Raw genomic sequence first — 20079 nt, forward strand, 5'->3', positions numbered from 1 at the left:
CTATACTTCTCTTGTCTCTTTTATTCATTTTGTCTTTTATATTGATATACGGATATGACGGAATCTACTAACTTTATTTACGGTACATACAGAACATTATTAAATACTATAGTAATTATTTTCATTATCAGAGCATACGGAGCAAGTCTGTTTTGTTGTTTTTGAATGAAGCGTGGCAGAGTGAGCCACTCTTGAGTGGTACAGAATGTACCAGCTGTAATTGCACAATGCGTTCTTCCCATTTCTAAAAATAAAGTCTTCCCAGTTCTGAAAATAAAGGGATGCTTTATTTCTAAAAAATAAAGCATCCCTTTGGACATGTCATTTTGTCAATATAGTAAAAAATAATCACACCTGTGTGAAGTGAGTGGTGCAACTCCGTGTGGGGGTGTCGGGAGTTCCAGACTCATAGTAACGTGCCCAGGGTCGGCACCCTGGGTGCGGCCCGGTTCCGGCTAGACGCTCCGCGTCCGAAACGGTCGAGAAATGACAGAGTTACGGTGTGGGGGTCACTGTACTGACCTGTACTGTACTGTACTGTACTGTCACACCGTGTGTGTGTGTGTGTGTGTGTGTGTGTGAGAGACACTTGGTGGTGAAAACCAACCAAACGCTATTTCCGTGCTCGGACACAGCCAGCCAGGGACACACATAGTTTAGTTTAGTTTAGTTTATTTCGATCAATTCAACAGTGTAACATAAATCATTACCTAAAATATTCACATTCTCTTATAGTGGATCGAAAAGGCATAGGCTGAAGCTCAATGCTTATTGATTGAAGATATTTTAAACTCACAGAGGGTTCACACATAGCTGTCTATAGGAGTGGTTGATCAAAAACAACACTTTAATTGTAAGAGAGGTGTGTGTTGTGAGATTGTCAATTTTGGGCTAACAATGTTGTCAATGTAACACATTGTGAGCTATTCACTATTTTCATACGTAAGGAACAGCTGTGGTGGAGCTCCATTCATTCTCCAAGACCTAACATAATAAATCATTGACACCTTTTCAGAGCAAAGATAGAGTGTTTCTTAGTTAAGGAGTACTGTATTTCCGGAATGAAGGGCACCTAGCTGACTCACACACACTGATAAGAGATGTGCTGAGCAGAATACCATTACTCTGCTCTCGTATCTTCTGCCAGTGATGCAGATATGTACCTTCACTCAGTCTACCCACACATGTCCTCTACTGAGTCTACTCAATAAGACAAGTTGATAACTTTTCTTTGAGCCGTAATGTAGTTTCCTAGAGTCCTGATATGTACTGTATATATACTAGAATTTCGCAGAGTTACTTTGCCGCGCACTATGGGAAGAAGGAAATTGCGGGAGTTGACTCCACATAACGGATGGGTTATTAGTTATTATTATGTGTCCTTATTAGTGTAGTGTAGTCAACACGTTATGGCTCATAAACACTGGCCGGTATTTGCTCAGATTATGCTGTCGAGGAGCATTTTTGGCGCTGGCTGACAAAACCACTGATCTGACGTTAAGCGGTGCCCAAAAGGTAGATCAGGATCTACCAGTATAGATCACTAAAGGCTTTGCAGGTAGACCACATGACATGGCCCTAAAAATATATACATTTTTAATATAAAAAAACATTTTTGCATCTGCCACTTGAGATGACCTGAGATGACTTGATTGATTGACATCAAAACGGCCGGGGAAATTCCCCTCTGTCAGGTGAAAAGAAGCAGCTTGGACTCCTCATGCATAGAAGGAGGCATGAGGTCAGTCCGCTGCCCCCCCAGGTTGGCAGAGGAAGTGTAGCGCCCAGGATTACATTAGATAATTGGCACTGGGTGAAAAGAAAACTGGGTTACAAAATCGTGGGATAAAAAAAAAGAAAAGGGCCTGTCAGCTCAAACACACAATGCAATACTTGTTGTTGCGTACAATCATCAGTAGAAAAGTCAAATACCAAAAATTAAAACCCTACCATTTCCATTTCCCCCCCTCTATTTCCCATTCCATGTGTGTTTGTCTTATAGTTGCTCTGGCCTCTGTACTACTGCCACCTACCGTCCATTTATTGTATGACACAGTGGGTGAAAGAAACACACCCCTTAAGACTAAACCCCACCCATCAGAGGTGTGGCGTCCAGAGGTACCTGGACACATTTTGTGTGTGTGTGTGTGTGTGTGTGTGTGTGTGTGTGTGTGTGTGTGTGTGTGTGTGTGTGTGTGCGCGCACGTGCGGAGAAAGACAGTTATTTAATGAAACTCAAGATTATAACGTCCTGTCTCGCCGCCGTATAGCCTGCATGGCTATTCCTGTGTGTGCGTGTGTGTGTGTGTGTGTGTGTGTGGCGTGGCGAGAGAGAGAGAGAGGCGTGGCGAGAGAGAGATCGTGGCTTCCAGGCATGCGTGTGTGTGTGTGTGTGTGTGTGTGTGCAAGCCAGGCGTGCGTGTGCGTGTGTGTGCAGGCGTGTGTACTCGGCAGTTGGCTGGCAGGCGAAATTTTCTTGCCATGTGTTGGGTACAACTTCTCTAATATATAATAGATTGTTGCCAAGGCTTGAATATGCTCGAGGCCTTGAATCTCATAGTGAATTCATAAAATGCCTCTTTGTTCTGTCCTCAGCAGAAAGCAGAATGTTGAGAAGAAAGTTTGCGGGAACATGTCTTCCAGCATTTTATATTTTTTATTATTGCTTTTTACAATTGATTTTCATTTATCCTTTATCTAACAAAGGGTAAAACACATTTTGTCATGTTTTAAGTGGGCCCCCCTGACCCACATGTGCATCAAAATAACAATGAAAGGTCCCCTTCACCACTTTTCAGCCTATCTTCATATAATTGGTCCACCAATGATCCTGATAAAATAACACAATTATTTTCTACTCTCATAGGAGGTCTGTTGGCAGTTCCGAAAGCCGTCCACCAGTGACATCATCAATGGGGAATCCAAGCTACTAAGCCATCGTTCTAACGATAATACATTTTTTTTTGTTAATCTTGTTTAAAAGAAATCTGCCTAACGATAATGTCACTGGTGGACGGGTTTCTGAACTGTCCACATGAACTGTGTCTGCATGAGTCAAGGCACATGTGTAAACAAGATCCATGGCTTTTGGATCAACCAATTGCTCAGCGCTATTTGGCATGACCCTCTCTACCATACTGACTGTAATGTTTCATAAAATGTGACTTTGCATGCATGATTGCATGTATTAGGGGCAGAAGAAGAATTTCCATAAAACTGCAATATCCAAAGGCGCATAAAAGCTTCATTTTTAAACTTAAAAACAGAAGCGAGACATTTATTTTTTTATATTGGTCCAAAGTTCATGTGTAGACAGTTTTGTGCATTTTGATCAAAGAGCCCGGGAGGAGATAGATTTGAACAGTTTTTCATATAATTCAAAATGGTGGGAGTTGGTAGGTCAGAGGTCAAAAATCAACACGAAAGTTGTTCGGCATGAGATGCCGATGTGTATCAAAGTTGTTTTGCTGGTGGTCAAACGATTCATGAGCTACAGCATGCCTGTTCAAAGTAAGCAGTTTCAATTGAGTGCTATTGCGCCACCCTTTGGCCAATGGTCATGGGCTTCGCGTCTTCACTGTTTGGCATAGCCCTCTACCATATTGCCAAGTTTTGCAAAAACTTTTTAAATTATCATTTCCAAACAGAAAACGATTATATATATATTTGAATGGTGCAGCTATAGATAGATATCACCATAATAGTAATAATCATTTGTGAGTTTCGCAAATGACATCACCATACCGATGGTCTGGCATGTTTAGCCCAATGACTCATACACATACTGCCGAACAGTTTTCAAAGCAGACCATAGTTTGTTTAATTTTAAAGTGATTGAATTCTGTTAATTTCACTCAAAATCACAAAATATCAGTTCTCTGTTATTTTTGTCATTATGGTGTTTTAATGTTAATGTTAATGTTTTAAAGTGAAGATTAATATGATAAGGCTATAGACCAGGGGTAGGCAACCTGCGGCTCTAGAGCCACATGTGGCTCTTATAGGCCCTCTCCCGTGGCTCCCAGTTGCTATGGAAAAGAAGTATGAAAAGTAATAAGAAGTTTTCTTTTTCTTTTTTTTTTTTTTTGTTGTACATTTAATCATAATTTATTATTGAATTTGTAGGAGGCATAAAGTTATTCTTTCACCACCAATGCTGCTGGCTTACTGGTACAGTATACTTGTTATGATATGCTTTGAGAAATTAGCAAACAATAAAATGTAATATTGAAAGACAAACATTATTTTGTGGCTCCAAATAGAATTGAAATACGTTATTGGGCCAAAAATGGCTCTTCTGATAATAATGGTTGCCTACCCCTGACCCAGGAGGACCCAGGAGGACCCAGGAGGACCCATGAGAACCCAGGAGGACCCAGGAGAACCCAGGAGGACCCAGGAGAACCCAGGAGGACCCAGGAGGACCCAGGAGGACCCAGGAGAACCCAGGAGGACCCAGGAGGACCCAGGAGGACCCAGGAGGACCCAGGAGGACCCAGGGGGACCCAGGAGGACCCAGGAGGACCCAGGGGGACCCAGGAGGACCCAGGAGGAGGTAGAGACCGTGCCCCCCCCCCCACACTGCCATCGACACCCGGAGCTTCAGGCAGAAGACGGCTCAAGGTACGGTCCGTACGGAACCTTTTTTTCATGGGTCTGTGTATTTGATTTAAATTTGAATTTTAAAATCTTAATTGTGTTTAAAACCACACCAATGAAAATCAGGAATTAAGTTTTAATTAACCATTTCTGAATTGCATTTAGAATAGAAAACGGAAAGTTTTTTTTCCGAATTTCATCTATCAAATATCAAACGGATGCCTGAAGAAGGCCTTTGACCGAAACGTTGCCTTTAAATAAAGTTCGTATTGCCAGTGCAGACGGTGTGCTGGTCTTTGTGCACTTTGTGTGCATTGTTCTGACTACATTAAGCCCTGTCTATACGCACCCCCGCCTCAGAGCATATATACGTAGGTCTGCATGAGACGTTGTACCTTACCTTACCGTCTATCAAAAATAAAATTCAAATTCAAATGGCCGAAAAATCCACAGACCTTACATTGCTGCTGCTTGCGTTGTGTGTGCTGTTTGTATAATTCATTACTAATGTGATTGAAGCAGTGTGTTGTGGTGTGTCAGTGAATCAGCAGTCTGTTGTGGTGTAAGTAAGTAGTTAGTTAGTTAGTTAGTTACTTTATTGACACAAATGTATAAAACATTGGGTCCAAACAATAATAAAAAACCCATGAATCAAAAACTTTAAAAAGGTACAATACAATAAAATATACAATACACAATACAGAAACCCTTTACAACAGGAGCTTTCTATTGCTCCACAAGTGACAGGCAGGCATGTAGCATATGCAAAGTCTCTCTGTTAGTGCCCACAAAGAGTGAGCTCAAATCAATACCCTCATGTCCATATTTCTCTCTGATATCTTGTGTGAGGGGACACACCAGTATGTGCTGTTCGTTTTGTATACCAGTCTCACATTGGCAAAACCGCTGTTCAGGTGGTATGCGGCTCCATCTTCCCATTTCCACACGCAGTCTATGAGCGGACAACCGAAACCGTGTAAAGGTTATCCTCAAATAGTCCTCAATGTAAGGTGTACTGCTGGTGCTGGTATAGAGTGGGTGAACAGATAGATCTGGGTTGATGGCTTGGTATGTCTTATATCTTGTTCCCTCTTTGGATTGTAATTTATAGAGATACATGTTACAAAGTGCTGTACAACAGGTAAAACAATCATGTTAAAACAAGGGCACGAAACAAACAGTAGAAGGTAAAACATTAAAATGCAACAAATCAAGCAAAAAAATGATATCATAAAATGTATTATTGAATTTGTAGGAGGCATAAAGTTATTCTTTCACCACCAATGCTGCTGGCTTACTGGTACAGTATACTTGTTATGATATGCTTTGAGAAATTAGCAAAAATAAAATGTAATATTGAAAGACAAACATTATTTTGTGGCTCCAAATAGAATTGAAATACGTTATTGGGCCAAAAATGGCTCTTCTGATAATAATGGTTGCCTACCCCTGCTATAGACCAACATATTTCCTGGAGTACTGACACAATTATTGAGAAGTAGCCTACTCAAAATGTTTTACTTAAAATGTATCAATGCAATGTAGAAATACACTGTTACAAAGTAAAAGTCCAGATATTCCAAATGTAAAAGTACAAAAGCATTCGTATCAAAAGTACGGTACTTACTGTAAAGTACTAAAAGTAGAAAGTACTAATTGTCTCAATTTCACAAGTTTTCAAGGTTTCAAATAGCTGATCTACAAGCTCACAATGTCATCTTCAACCCCAAAGTTGTGCTGAATTGTCAGGGTTTTAACACCCAGTCCTATAATATAGGGTGGGTGATCAGCCACACCTGACCTGTTGTCAAACTAGACAAATCTATAGTCTAGACTCTGAAGTGGGTGTGACGACATGTGGTGCATCAATCAATGTAGACATGTAGATAAATTAGTCCCTACATGTGCGCACGTTTATTTTATGTCTGTCCATAATGTTACTTTGAAATAAATCCATAACTCGTCTCTCATCTGTTCTCCTCTGTTGCACATGTTACAGCCACACAAAACCAACTGTCCATAAAATGTAAGAGGGTATGCGCATGCATAAGGCCAATCGAGTGGCAAAGTGAGTTTAACGTTGTTTAACGTTGTTACTGCAATGAGATAGGACTTTTCTGTTTGGATGTATGGGCTGTCAAGGCCAGAAAATAGTTTTTTGCCACTCAGTATAGGCATTCCCGCGTAACTTCCGGGTATGGGTATGATGATGATGTCACGTGCAATCGGACATACCCTCTAATATACATACATACTACATGCGCACAACTTACTTATGTCTGTCACCTGCTGCCAAATTTGTGTCCGAGGCTTTCCAGTTTGTAGCTGGATTTGTGTTGTTTCACCTCAACAGCATTTACTGTATCAGAAATCTCATGACACAATGACACTGCTGAGAAAAGGAAAATGTCAAATGCCACTGTCAGTTTCTGGTGTGAGATCATAGTGTTGGAAAATAATACCCTTATTTCTCTGAAATGTGGAAGTGTACACCAATGATACTAAAAGCATTAATTTGACTCACCCTCTGTTGCAAGAACTTCTATGAATTATGACCTGTGGCTTTTTTATTGCCATTGGCGCTCACATATTACATTATATGCACAGCAGCCATATTGGAATGAAATTGTAACAATACCAATTATACAAATTGAGGCTCTGTTCCATTTAGTGTAGCACAGTGGTTCTTAAACCTTTTAATTTCAAGGACCACCATAACTCTTTGTACACTCTCAGACTAGTTACACAACCGTAGGGGTCATTTTGAACTTGTCGAGGAATCATGAGGGTACCTGGCCACAATTAGTAGCAGAGTCTTTCCACAGTGAGCGAACAAGCACGATATCAGAAGCACCCTGATTGGGAATGGAACAGAGCATTAGTAGAATTGGCCTGTGAAGGAAGGAAGGAAGGAAGGAAGACGGCCAATTACTGTACTTTCCAATATGGCTGCTGTGAATCAAGCCTATTGTCCACCTAGTGTATCAAATCACGTCCTGTGCTGGACGAGTGGTGCTCCGGTAATTTGGACAATGGCACTCACATATTATATTACATTATATCAAAACACGTGCTGGATCTGTGCTGGATGAGTGTGCTTCAATATTTTTAGCCGATGGCGCTCACATCTCTACATCATTATCAGTCAATGTACCGGTGCACCAAAGACTGAAAATTGTGGTAATTCGAACCTGCAAAGAGGCGTGTGGGCCTCAGTGCTTTCCTCCTTTGATTACCTGGTCGACAACGTCCAAGAGGAAAATAGATGGTTCATAATCGACCTATACGTCCATGTTCACAGCCAGGTGGCTGAACATGTGCAACGTTCAGAGGTGTCATTTCAGGAAGAAGGGAAAAAAAACTAGGTTGAGAGACTTGAGACTAATGAATGGTTGCAGCCAAGAAAATACATGTGGCACACGTGTCTATAACATGTGTGTAAATGAAGAAAAAAAGTGGAATGTCCGCACACGATATAATATTGCTCCCCGTCTTTTTTATTTCAACCTATAAATACAACAACGTTTCGCCCCTCCGGGCACGTTGTTGTATTTATAGGTTGAAATAAAAAAGACGGGGAGCAGAATTATATCGTGTGCGGACATTCCACTTTTTTCTTCATTTAGTCATTTTTTGGATCCAGCACCGTATTCTGAAACTGGGATGTGCATATCGTTTTCCTTCTCTACATATAACATGTGTCACATGTAGATGGATGGGCATGGATTCTGATGCATTGATTAATCTGGAAAAATGTTGAAAGGTGGAGAAAATAATGCATAAAATAAAAGGGAAATCTTTAATGCTACTGTAGGTGGAGGCAATTGCCACCCCCCGAGGACCCCAAATGACACCCATGAACACGCATATGCATTTTCGCATTGACAGAGGTTTTCATGTCTAAACTGTAGTACGATTAGAATAGTAGAAAAAGTAGAAATTGATATTCACCAAAACCAAGGCTCGTTCGGGATTGTGTTTCCCCGAATTATTTTTTCCTTTCTTTTTTTTATTGATTGAATACTTTATTAATGTAAACAGCATTAAAGGTACAGTCAGACATTCAGGCTAAAAGGATAACAAAAAAGTCCTGGGGACTGTTTCCATTGTGGTCCTAACGTATTCAATTAATCAATATTTTATACAACAAAATCACGTTAAATCACGTTAAATCACATTAAAAGAAAGACAATTTTTATATTGTAAATTCTCATTGAAAAAGATGGAAATAAAACTATTCATTCACGTAGGAGAATATACTGAGGGCTCCATCGTACGCCATTCTTTATCCGCAAGTAATAGACATTTTCCGTGAATTACACATTTAGGAGCTTCCACTGTGCGTAAACGTTATCTTGTGGCCACACAACCCACTATTCATTTTGCCGACACCTATATTTGCGGGTGGAGGTGTGTCTGCAGGTGTGTCGATGCACTTTCCCTATATTTGCTATCTTATGCACACAGGTTTAGGACATCGGGAAGTGCCTTTTCAAACCACCCGGAATGCGAATCCGTTTGATAAAAGAATGCGCTCCTCAGATGGTGGTGCGACCTGAGTTGGTCAGTTGGAGATGCCTTGGCTTGACGTATGCATGTTGACCTGAGTTGGTCAGTTGGAGATGCCTCTGCGTGACGTATATATTATATATGCATGTTGCAAAACATTCACAGCTCAGAGGTCTCGTTCTGTCTTAATTCTCCACAAATCTGTGATTGTAATTTCCCTCTAATCAGCAGAGTGTCAATTCCTTGTGCTCATTTTGTTTAATTGTCTAGTCAAAGAAGTTTAGATTTAGATTTGTACCAAGGTAGACTGTGCGCGATTCCCTCGTTCAGTTTGATCACCTCATCACCCCATTAAGCAGCAAATATGTAATGATTTAAAATAATGTAAAATTCCCCATAATCAGTAACACGTAGTATCCAAGTGGCGGAAGTTCCAGACCCACAGGAACGCACCCAGGGTGCCGGCCCCGTGTCCGAAACAGTTGAGAAATGACAGAGTTACCGTGTGGGGGTCCCTCTACAGTACCCTCTACTGTAGTGTCACTGTACTCTACTGGTACACCCAAAATCACCATATATACAGTTAATTATGTGCGTGTGTGTTTGTGTTAGGTTGCGCACAGGTGGTGAAAAACTAACATGCTGTTTTCGTGCTCAGACGCACCCACCCAGCCAGCCAGCCACCCACCCAGCCACACACATAGCTCGGTAAGGGAGTGGTTGCACCGCTCAAAAAGAAAAATCACACCCGTGTGAAGCGAGTGGTGCAACTCCCCCCCCCCCCCCCCCCCCCGCCTTTCTCTCTCTCTCTCTCTCTCTCTCTCTCTCTCTCTCTCTCTCTCTCTCATTAGCAGGCAACAGAGCAGCACTATCCCTCTCTCTGTTTCTGGCGCCCCTTACTGGTACTGATAGTCATATACTGGTGCTCAGATACACATACGGACATTGCTGGTTGTAGGAGTGGTTGCACCACTCAAAAAGAAACAACACGGGAGTGGGGGGAGCAGCACAACTTAGTTGTGTTCGTCGTGGAGTGGATGGCAGAATAGTCGGATACTGGACACACAAAACAACCTTCTGTATCTAAAATAAATGTATTCCAAGGCAGCATGCGTTGCTCTTCCATAAGGCAAGATCCAGGGCATAATGGATTATGGATGATAGATCTCTTAAAGGCAATGACACCTGGCACACTGATTGGTTCAAGTTGCGTAACGCCCAAACCACACCTATGCATAATGTAATGGGTAGCGGAGGTGTTTTAAGGATTTAGGTGGTGGCACAATATAGCATTATTTTACGGGGGAATGCCTCTTACACAATACTAAATCCCAAAATGAAGGAGATTGGGCTCCTGGCACGAGATGGAGCCCTGTGTATGCTGAGTAGCCCTGCCTGACACTCAGAATCCTATATAATATCACCGTTGAGCAGTGAGGATTCCCCTTGTGATGAGTGCTAGGTGTTTGGTGTTCCATGTGGGAGGAGCAGGGTTCAAATCCAGGTGGTGACATTCACATTATGAGATAAGATAAACCTTTATTGATCCCCATGGGTGTGTTGCCGTAGCAACAACATAATGGGATACATATTAGGATACAGTACAGAGATAAGAAAAAATTAAAAATAAAGGAATGAGGCTGAACCTATAGTGCACTTCAAGTATGAATGGACAAGACATACGAACAGACTATCAACAACAGTTAATGAATATGAGACTGGTACAGTGATAGCTGCCCTATAGCATTGGGTATATTATCTGGATAATTATAGTCTATCAACAGTAAATATAATGAGTGCAGTAGGAGGCCTATATGTACTGCAGTCTACCAACAACTTAATCCATTAAAACCAGGAAAGCATCCATGTCACTTTGGATGACAACATACTATACGTTTTTCTCAGAAAACTCTTGATTTATAACAGTGGTTTAGAACAGTGGTTCTCAAAAATAGCAGATCTACAAGTTTGCAGCACGGCATAGCAGGAGCTTGTACATCTTTGAACATTATTTGAAAAAGTCTTTCTATTTTAGCATTTAAAAAAAACATAGCTCTTATCTTATCATTGGCGCAAAAAGTTTGAGAATCACTGATTCAGAAGGCATATGTATAATGGGCCTCCGGTCCTGTGTTAACCCATTACACAGGACCTTCTGTTCCAGAACAGAACAGAAGAGAGCAGAACATGATGGGTCTGTAGTAGTGTGGTCATGGAGTTTGATAGCTACTGGCACAAAGAAAGACCCTTCAAGTAGCTTTTTTCATGCTGGGGGATGATGAGTCTGACCCATATTCTTTTTTTTTTTGTGATCAAGTTTTTATTTTATTTTTTGTTAAAAGAAAAAGAGGGTTTCCCCCACCCCACCCTCCCACCCCACAGACAGTCTGACCCATATTCTGTGTGATCTGATAAAAAAAATAAGGTTTTACAACATCATGTTGTTGCTGCTTAATTCACCTGTAACGGCATACTCAGATTGATTGCTTCTGATTGAGGATGAAAGACCACTCTATGTGGGTATGTATTCACCAGGTAATTATTGTGATTCATCTTGGTTTCAAACGAACAGGATACCTCAGGCTCTCTGACTGCTCTCTCATCTAAGTGGAGAGTTGGGGATGATAGAAGTCTCACTTAATTTATCTTTCACTAACGGAATAGACTAATGGAAATCATTCCTTTTGCATACATGCTGAGCAACACACGCACGCACATGCACACACACACACACGCACGCACACGCACACACACACATGCACGAAACACGCAAAATGTTTAACTGTGACCTGAAAGATTTCACCCAGGTGTCTCGCTTTAAGTAGGTCACGCATTTCGACACGTTGTCTTGCGTCCTGTGTCTGACATAATGTAATTGAGATGATGTCCCACATTTAGATTTGCTCTGATTCAGGCATCCCCAACCTTTTCTGGATCAGGGCTTGTGGCTCACCTATCTGACCTTTTCACACGCCTGCCGTGTTAAGTGGTCAGATGGGTGGGCCTCGTGCATTATCAGAGTATGTTTAATTTAATGATGAATCAATCCATCGTGTTCCAGCTTGGATCAATGAAACTAACGTAGTATACTTTACGTTCTATTTATTGGCATCACAATGACATTTTCCAAAACATGTTTTTTATATTAATGTTATATTATCATTAAAATTATTTTATCCCCACGGCCGTGTGGCCCATCAGTGGACCTCGGCCCACAGCACCACCACTCCACCAGTGCTGATTGCTGAACAATTAAGGCTCGTCCCAGACTATATTCCTCTTGGACCCACAGGCCCGGATTTGGCCCAATTTGCCCCCTATGCCCTACAATTTGCACCTTAACTAACATCCATAACATATGGACGTTAGCAATATGGACGTGAGCAATATGGACATTTCCTACTTACTGCCTACCGAGAGTATAGCGAAAGTGAAACGGCGCTATACAACAACTTCATATTTTGTTTACTTACGTTGCCAGTTAAGACTGAGGTTAGTTAGGGTTAGAGTTTGGGATAGGGTTAGTAATAGCGTTAGTAGTCGGACAACGCGACCAACGCGACGTCAGACAATACCTGCACAACAATGTTAATATACTGGCTCCATTGCATGGTCTTGATGAGGGCTGACGACGGCTATTTAATCGTCTCATAACATCAGAAATTGCTAAACATATCATGTACCATATCATGTATCATATCTTACCTCAGATACTTATAGCACCAGATGTAGATCATTTGCTCCAGTTTTGAAAAGTCAAACCGCTGAAGGTCAGACAGAACACAGTCACAGTCAGCGTTAGATGTCGACCACACGTTTGCACACACATGTGGGTCATGTTCAGGTTAACCCATTGTCTGCCATTGCTGTCTACGCTGCCACACGTGTAGGCTAAGTATGTCCTATGGGGGAAACCTGTGACCTGTTTAAAACTATCAGTTATTTAAATCATCTATTTGCCACTTATATCTAATAATACACTGAAATTCTCTTATTTTAATGTTTTGTTATAATGTAATTTATTATTTTCAGTTGTATTCCAAATGTGCTTCAAAGGCTTAAGGTCAAAATGTTTTGTATAAAGCATGCACTTAGATTGGCAAAATGTGTCTTGCACGCACACGCACGCACACACACACACACACACACACACACACACACACACACACACACACACACACACACATACACAAATATCCTGGCATCCCATATAATATTGCCTTTCTTGCCATTACTGTAATTTAACACTTTTAATGTGCATGGATCCTTCCTTCCTTTCTTTCTTTCTTTCTTTCTTTCTTTCTTTCTTTCTTTCTTTCTTTCTTTCTTTCTTTCTTTCTTTCTTTCTTTCTTTCTTTCTTTCTCAACAACCTTGAGGCAAAACCGATCAAAACAGACACTCAAGACACATTCCATCCACCCACACAAAGCATGCACACCCAGTTATGTCTGACTGGATTTCATTTCAAGGGTTTTGATAAGTATCTACTGTATAAGCCAACTTGTCCGTCAGACATTTACCTTAAGAAATTAGGGCGTGAACACTCCCACATGATTAATGATCATCTTTGTTGTGAGTGTGTAGTGTAGTGCTCATTTTGAAGGCAAGGACCCCAATCTGGTTTGTGTCAGGGACCCACACAATATTTGTGTGGGGGCCAAATACAGACACATTTTGGGGGTCCTTGACATGAAACAGTTTGAGAACTACTGATATAGCAACATAGGTTTTTCATGGAACTTTCCCAGCAGACATTTGCCTCAAGAAAGAATATGATTCATTCACACAAAGGATGTTTTTTGTGAATCAGTGTTGTGAATGAGGGTTGTGTATACCATACTGCACATCAGTCTCTGGACAGAACAAGACACGTGTGTGCTTCAGTCGAGAGGTGGGTGCCCCACCATGATTGTGTTTGAGCGATGCGCGTTAATGGCCATCATCTCTTAAGGAGGAGAATGTCTGTCTGCAGGCGTGGGAGCAACACTCGCAGAGGTGCGGGCACAGGAGGTGGAGGTGATGGATAGACAGAGAATGGAGAGAGAGTGTGGGTGACTTAGTCAGTGCATTTGTTCCAAAAGAACTCCTTTATCCCAAGGGCCATTAGAATATAATGAATCAATGGGGGCCGTGGGGGGGAGACGAGGAGGGAGGGGGTTGGTCAGTTAACGTATTTGCTTTGATTTTCTGGTGTTGTACTTTTAACTCATGCCTTTTTTAACTTATAGCTATTGCCTTTTTCTACTGCATTACTGTAATTTTATATGTTCATCTATCTATCTATCTTTGAACATAATTATTTTGAATTAATCTTCTCTTTCTGTGGCACAAAATCCTCTCAAGGGTTTTGGGGGGTGTGCTGCCAAATACATGTCAGTTTATAGGGGTCCAAATACATGTCAGTTTAGGGGCCAAATACATGTTAGTTTAGGGGTCCAAATACATGTCAGTTTAGGGGTCCAAATACATGTCAGTTTAGGGGCCAAATACATGTCAGTTTAGGGGCCAAATACATGTCAGTTTAGGGGCCAAATACATGTCAGTTTAGGGGCCAAATACATGTCAGTTTAGGGGCCAAATACATGTCAGTTTAGGGGCCAAATACATGTCAGTTTAGGGGCCAAATACATGTCAGTTTAGGGGCCAAATACATGTCAGTTTAGGGGCCAAATAATTGTCAGTTTAGGGGCCAAATACATGTCAGTTTAGGGGCCAAATACATGGGGGGGGGGGTTGGTCAGTTAACGTATTTGCTTTGATTTTCTGGTGTTGTACTTTTAACTCATGCCTTTTTTAACTTATAGCTATTGCCTTTTTCTACTGCATTACTGTAATTTTATATGTTCATCTATCTATCTATCTTTGAACATAATTATTTTGAATTAATCTTCTCTTTCTGTGGCACAAAATCCTCTCAAGGGTTTTGGGGGGTGTGCTGCCAAATACATGTCAGTTTATAGGGGTCCAAATACATGTCAGTTTAGGGGCCAAATACATGTTAGTTTAGGGGTCCAAATACATGTCAGTTTAGGGGTCCAAATACATGTCAGTTTAGGGGCCAAATACATGTCAGTTTAGGGGCCAAATACATGTCAGTTTAGGGGCCAAATACATGTCAGTTTAGGGGCCAAATACATGTCAGTTTAGGGGCCAAATACATGTCAGTTTAGGGGCCAAATAATTGTCAGTTTAGGGGCCAAATACATGTCAGTTTAGGGGCCAAATACATGTCAGTTTAGGGGCCAAATACATGTCAGTTTAGGGGCCAAATACATGTCAGTTTAGGGGTCCAAATACATGTCAGTTTAGGGGTCCTTGACATGAAATTTTTTGTGAAGCACTGATTTAGTGAGTGGGTGAGGGATGGGCGTGGGGTGAGGGAGGGAGGTGTGAGTCACAGGTTGTGAGTTTTGCCTGCTGCTATCAGGTAAACAAAACTGTCTTTATTGTTTCTATGGAGACTATAGCAGTCACACACACACACACACACACACACACACACTTGCACGCGCACTCTGTGGGGGCAGAATGATTAAGCAGCGTGGGCTGCTTTTGTCTGGACGCACGCACGCACATGCACGCACGCGCGCGCGCATGCGCGCGCACCGCACACACACATACACACACACACACACACACACAGACACGTGCATTAAGGCACATGCAGTTTCTTTTTCTTTTTTCATCTTTATTTTAACCGGAATATTCCTACCGAGAGAGAGAAAGAGAGGGGGGGGGGGAGTGACATGCAGTAAATGGACTGCAGACTCACTGTCAGACAACAGAGACCATGTGGTACAGTATGTGCCTATCAGGCCACCCTGGAATCTCTTCACCCCGGACCCTCATGGACCCCCTGAGCTACTTTAATTAACTACAGTTTTTGATACTACACACCCCCCCCCACAGCGCCCACAGCGTCCCCAGTGGGAATTGAACCTTCTAGCTTTGAGTCGACAGCACTATACCGACTGTGCCACCGTGCCCCCATTTTTACTACTTCTTAATGTATATATTTAATTTTATTTATTGAATTTATCCACTTTGTTTGTTTGTTTGTTTTATAATTCATAAAATTAATGATTAATTAAATGATTAACTTTTGAAATATACTGTATATCTTTTTTTTTTTTTGTCGAGGACGAGTTGTGACCCATAAATGGATCCAGCCCACTTCTCACTATTTTTTCATTACAAATTTTCGCTCATTTTATTATTTAGTATTATTATTATTATTATTATAGCAGCAGATTTACAAGCTCACAATGTGTCTCATGGCAACATATTTTGAGCTTGTAGATCAGTTATTTTTGAATAGCCAAAGTAGGAAATAGGGCTTTGGTATATAATAATCTAAATCAGCAACGTAACTTGTAACTGAAGCTGTTAAATAGAGAAGTAGAAGTAAACAGGAGTCTGCGTTACTATACACCATTTATCTTTATTCAGCATGTTGGTCGGTTTGCCCGCACAATACTTTGTATAGAAAAATATAAAAAATACTTGAGTCACCATCAAAACTGTTGCACAGAACAGTCACATAATAAAAAAAATCCATGTTTATGGAAAATAAATACAAAAGAATAAATACATCATCACACATTACCAAAACAAATTAATACAATTAAAAGTAGCTTGTCTCAGGCTGGTCATTGTGCAAAGCAAAGCAGTGTTCTCTCACCATCACTCTTGGTTCTTTAACTTTTTTTGTAAACAAAAGCGGAAAGCTTCATATCATGAGCCATTCCACTGGCATGTGCGTCATGCAGTCCTTTGTGTGTGTGCGCTGTACAGGGACACTACAGCTTTTAGCCTCTGCTTCTGTGTCATAGGAGCAGAGAGCTCTTCAAAGCTCCAAGGCTTCCAGTTATTTATACATACATACATACAGTACTGAAATTCTTCCAGTAGTGTTACCAGTCACTGGACCACTCTGCTACAGTCTCACAGCAAGCCCGACCGGCGACCCACCCCCTTGTCGGAAAACACTCTCAGTCTCTCCGTTGTGCGTCAAGTAAGCCAGCAGCTTGCGGTCAAGTCACAACCGATCTGCCTGCAGAAAGGTTCATTTAGCTGGGGCTGCTTGGTAGATCAGTCAGTTAGTGTACAGAATATTATGCTCCTTGTGAGTCCTGCAGGAGGACCTGAGTTTGAATTTGACCCCTGTCGTGCATCTCACATGTCTCTCGACCTCAAATTTTTGTACATTTGAAAACATGTTCTGTTGGGGATTGGGGCACGTTTAGCCTGTCCTGCCCTTTCGGCAGAGGTCCAGGTAGGTGGGCGATTTGAGGAAGCGAGGGTAGCAGTCCTTCTCCATCAGCATGTAGATTTTAGCCTGGGCCACGTCGAAGCAGGCCACGGTGGGCTTCGCCAGGTTGTCTTTGGTGATCGCTTTGGTCTCGTGGTCCAGGTTGACCTGGGAGAAGAGGATGGAAGGAACAATTAAGTATCATCAAATAATGTTAAAAAAGTGAGCGTGCAGATTAGATACTTTTAAGTACCCTACATAAATTGGACTTTCCAGACAAAACCATTGCCATGGCCTCTGTATGTACAAATACACAAAAGTACCAACAAGCAACTACCGTATCTACGAGATATCTATAGCATCTGTCATCATGCTTTGAATACAGGAGTGTAGGTATTTACCTCTCTCGGTGCATCACTGCAGATGAATTCCTCGTAGATTTTCTTGGCCTTGGCGGCGAGCTTGGAGTTCTTGGTGAGCCTGTAGTCTTCACAAGCCAGGTAGAAAGCGACGTTCTCCTCGCTGAACTCTGACATCAGGAAGGCTCTGAATAAGAACAGTCCATCTGGAGAGAGGCGAGTGGGGAGGAGGAGAGAGGGTCAGTGTCTGGCTTTCATTAGAAACGTCACTGCACGCACACGTGGAATGATTAAAAGCCTTTCTCACACAGTTACTAACTGCTGTATGAACGCTGAGCCGCGGGCGAACTTACTTTGGCAAGACAGAAGCTTTTCGAACGACTCCTTCCATTTTGAAGGCTCGTCTGTGTTCAACCTCTGTGTGCATGTCTTTTTTGTGTGTCCCATGTTGCTGTGGTCTGGCTTGTGCAGCAAACTTCCAAACAAGGCTTTGAGTTCCTTTGCTCTGTAACAACAATAACAAAACAAAATACATTAAAGATGGGTACATACATTATATACTACTCCTTAGTCAAATGATTTGAGGAGCCCTGACTACATTATAGCGATTAGCTTCATGCAGTATGTGCACATGACACAGTAACAAAATATGACTTTAGTCTGAGAGGAAAAAATACATTTCTCTATGATGGAACTGACCTCTCCAAACAAGTGATGGGCAGCAATTCAAGTCCTTTGCACATGATGGATGAGATGGTTTAGTTTTCTTCCTTAGTTCCCACTTCTAGGCTGCCGTATAATTCCAATGTGTGTTGCTGTGTTGTTTGCGAGGCGTGTTAGTGTGTCATGCAGCTGTGGAGAGCCCTCCGTTGTTACTGACAAAGAGCTGCTTTCGCTGTGGTCTGCTGCCTCTGTGGAAGACTGGCATTTTTATAAGTCAGCTCCCCCTGTGATGTCACGCTGCTCAGCCAATGAAGGAGAGGCTGTGGGGGCGTTATGCAGGGGACACTCCCAGTCACTTGTTATCTGGCATGCTACTTCCTCGTTTCCCTCCCCACACGTGGGATATACTTCCCACAGCGGGATTCTTTAGTACTGTAAATCCCATGTGTCTCATCTTTCCACTCTCACATTGAACACAGACCGAGACACATGCTGACACACGTTTTTGTGTGTGTGTGTGTGTGTGTGTGTGTGTGTGTGTGTGTGTGTGTGTGTGTGTGTGTGTGTGTGTGTGTGTGTGTGTGTGTGTGTGTGTGTGTGTGTGTGTGTGTGTGTGTGTGTGTGTGTGTGTGTGTGTGTGTGTGTGTGTGTGTGTGTGCACGCGCGCGCGTGCGTGCGTGCCAGTTATTTAATTCATACTAATTCAATAGAAACATCCCCAACTCTCCACTTAGATTAGAGAGCATTCAGTCCCTACAAGCCTGAGGTATCCTCCAGTTCTTTTGAAACCAAGATGAATCACAATAATTATAGTGGCCCTTAATGCATACCCACATAGAGTGGTCTTTCATCCTCATTCAGAGGCAAAACATCAGAGTATGCTGTTCCAGGTGTTACATTATTCTTTTTTTAGAATATGGGTCAGACTCATCATTCATCCCCCAGCACAAAAAAAGCAACTTGAAGAGTCCTTTGTGCCAGTAGACATTAGGCTCAACAAGGTACACCCGGGCCGTTCAGTTCAGTTCAGTTCAGTTCAGTTCAGTTCTGTTCTGTTCTGTTCTGTTCTGTCCTGTTCTTTCTTTTTCTGTTTTTGGAATACTGACTCCTGTGTGAGTCTATAGGGCTGCACTATGGGGCATGGCCAAAGCATTTACGGGGGTCCCCAGCCAAAAACGTTGAGAATCCCTGTGGTAGAGTAGGTTACAATATAACTTATAGAATCGGGGTGGTTGTATTTTGTCCTATTGAGGCACAGATGATCTGACACAAAGTTTGACCTGATGGTCAAGATTTTATTCATCCCCTGAGCAAGCAATTAGCTCAATGGTAAAAATGTCAGCGCTTGCGCAGGAAACCGGGCTAAAAGCTTTAAAGTACAGTAGTTAGCTTAAGCCTGGATTTATGTTTTATCACAGTAGTACAGTGTTGATCGCTAAAATAGCCATAATCATGTGTTGCAACATTCTGTGTGGATTTGTAGACCTGTTATTTTGCAAACCCCCATACTAATTGACATTATCAATATATATATTGTATATATATGTATTGATTGATGGTTGATTGATTGATTGATTGATTGAATAGCCTACTTTATTAGTCAAATATTGAAACAGCACATGCCATGGTACCATCAGACATTAAGGCTAACAGGATATAACAACACTACTTTATTAATAACAGAACGCATTAGAAAA

The 20079-nt window shown here is 41.7% G+C and overlaps 1 protein-coding gene across 1 annotated transcript; it reads right to left on the bottom strand.

Annotated features, from left to right (window-relative positions):
• Window positions 1-16544: 16544 nt before the first annotated feature.
• rgs5b (regulator of G protein signaling 5b) lies at window positions 16545-18606 on the bottom strand. Its single transcript, XM_080777531.1, has 4 exons — window positions 18419-18606; window positions 18073-18224; window positions 17762-17925; window positions 16545-17528 (listed from the first exon to the last, which is right to left on the bottom strand). Exons 1-4 carry the CDS (start codon window positions 18460-18462, stop codon window positions 17352-17354), a joined length of 537 nt encoding a protein of 178 aa, XP_080633657.1. The 5' UTR covers window positions 18463-18606; the 3' UTR covers window positions 16545-17351.
• Window positions 18607-20079: the final 1473 nt, after the last annotated feature.

This window comes from Protomyctophum bolini (genome assembly GCF_963924005.1).
Source record: "Protomyctophum bolini genome assembly, chromosome: 12".
Classification (NCBI taxonomy): domain Eukaryota; kingdom Metazoa; phylum Chordata; class Actinopteri; order Myctophiformes; family Myctophidae; genus Protomyctophum; species Protomyctophum bolini.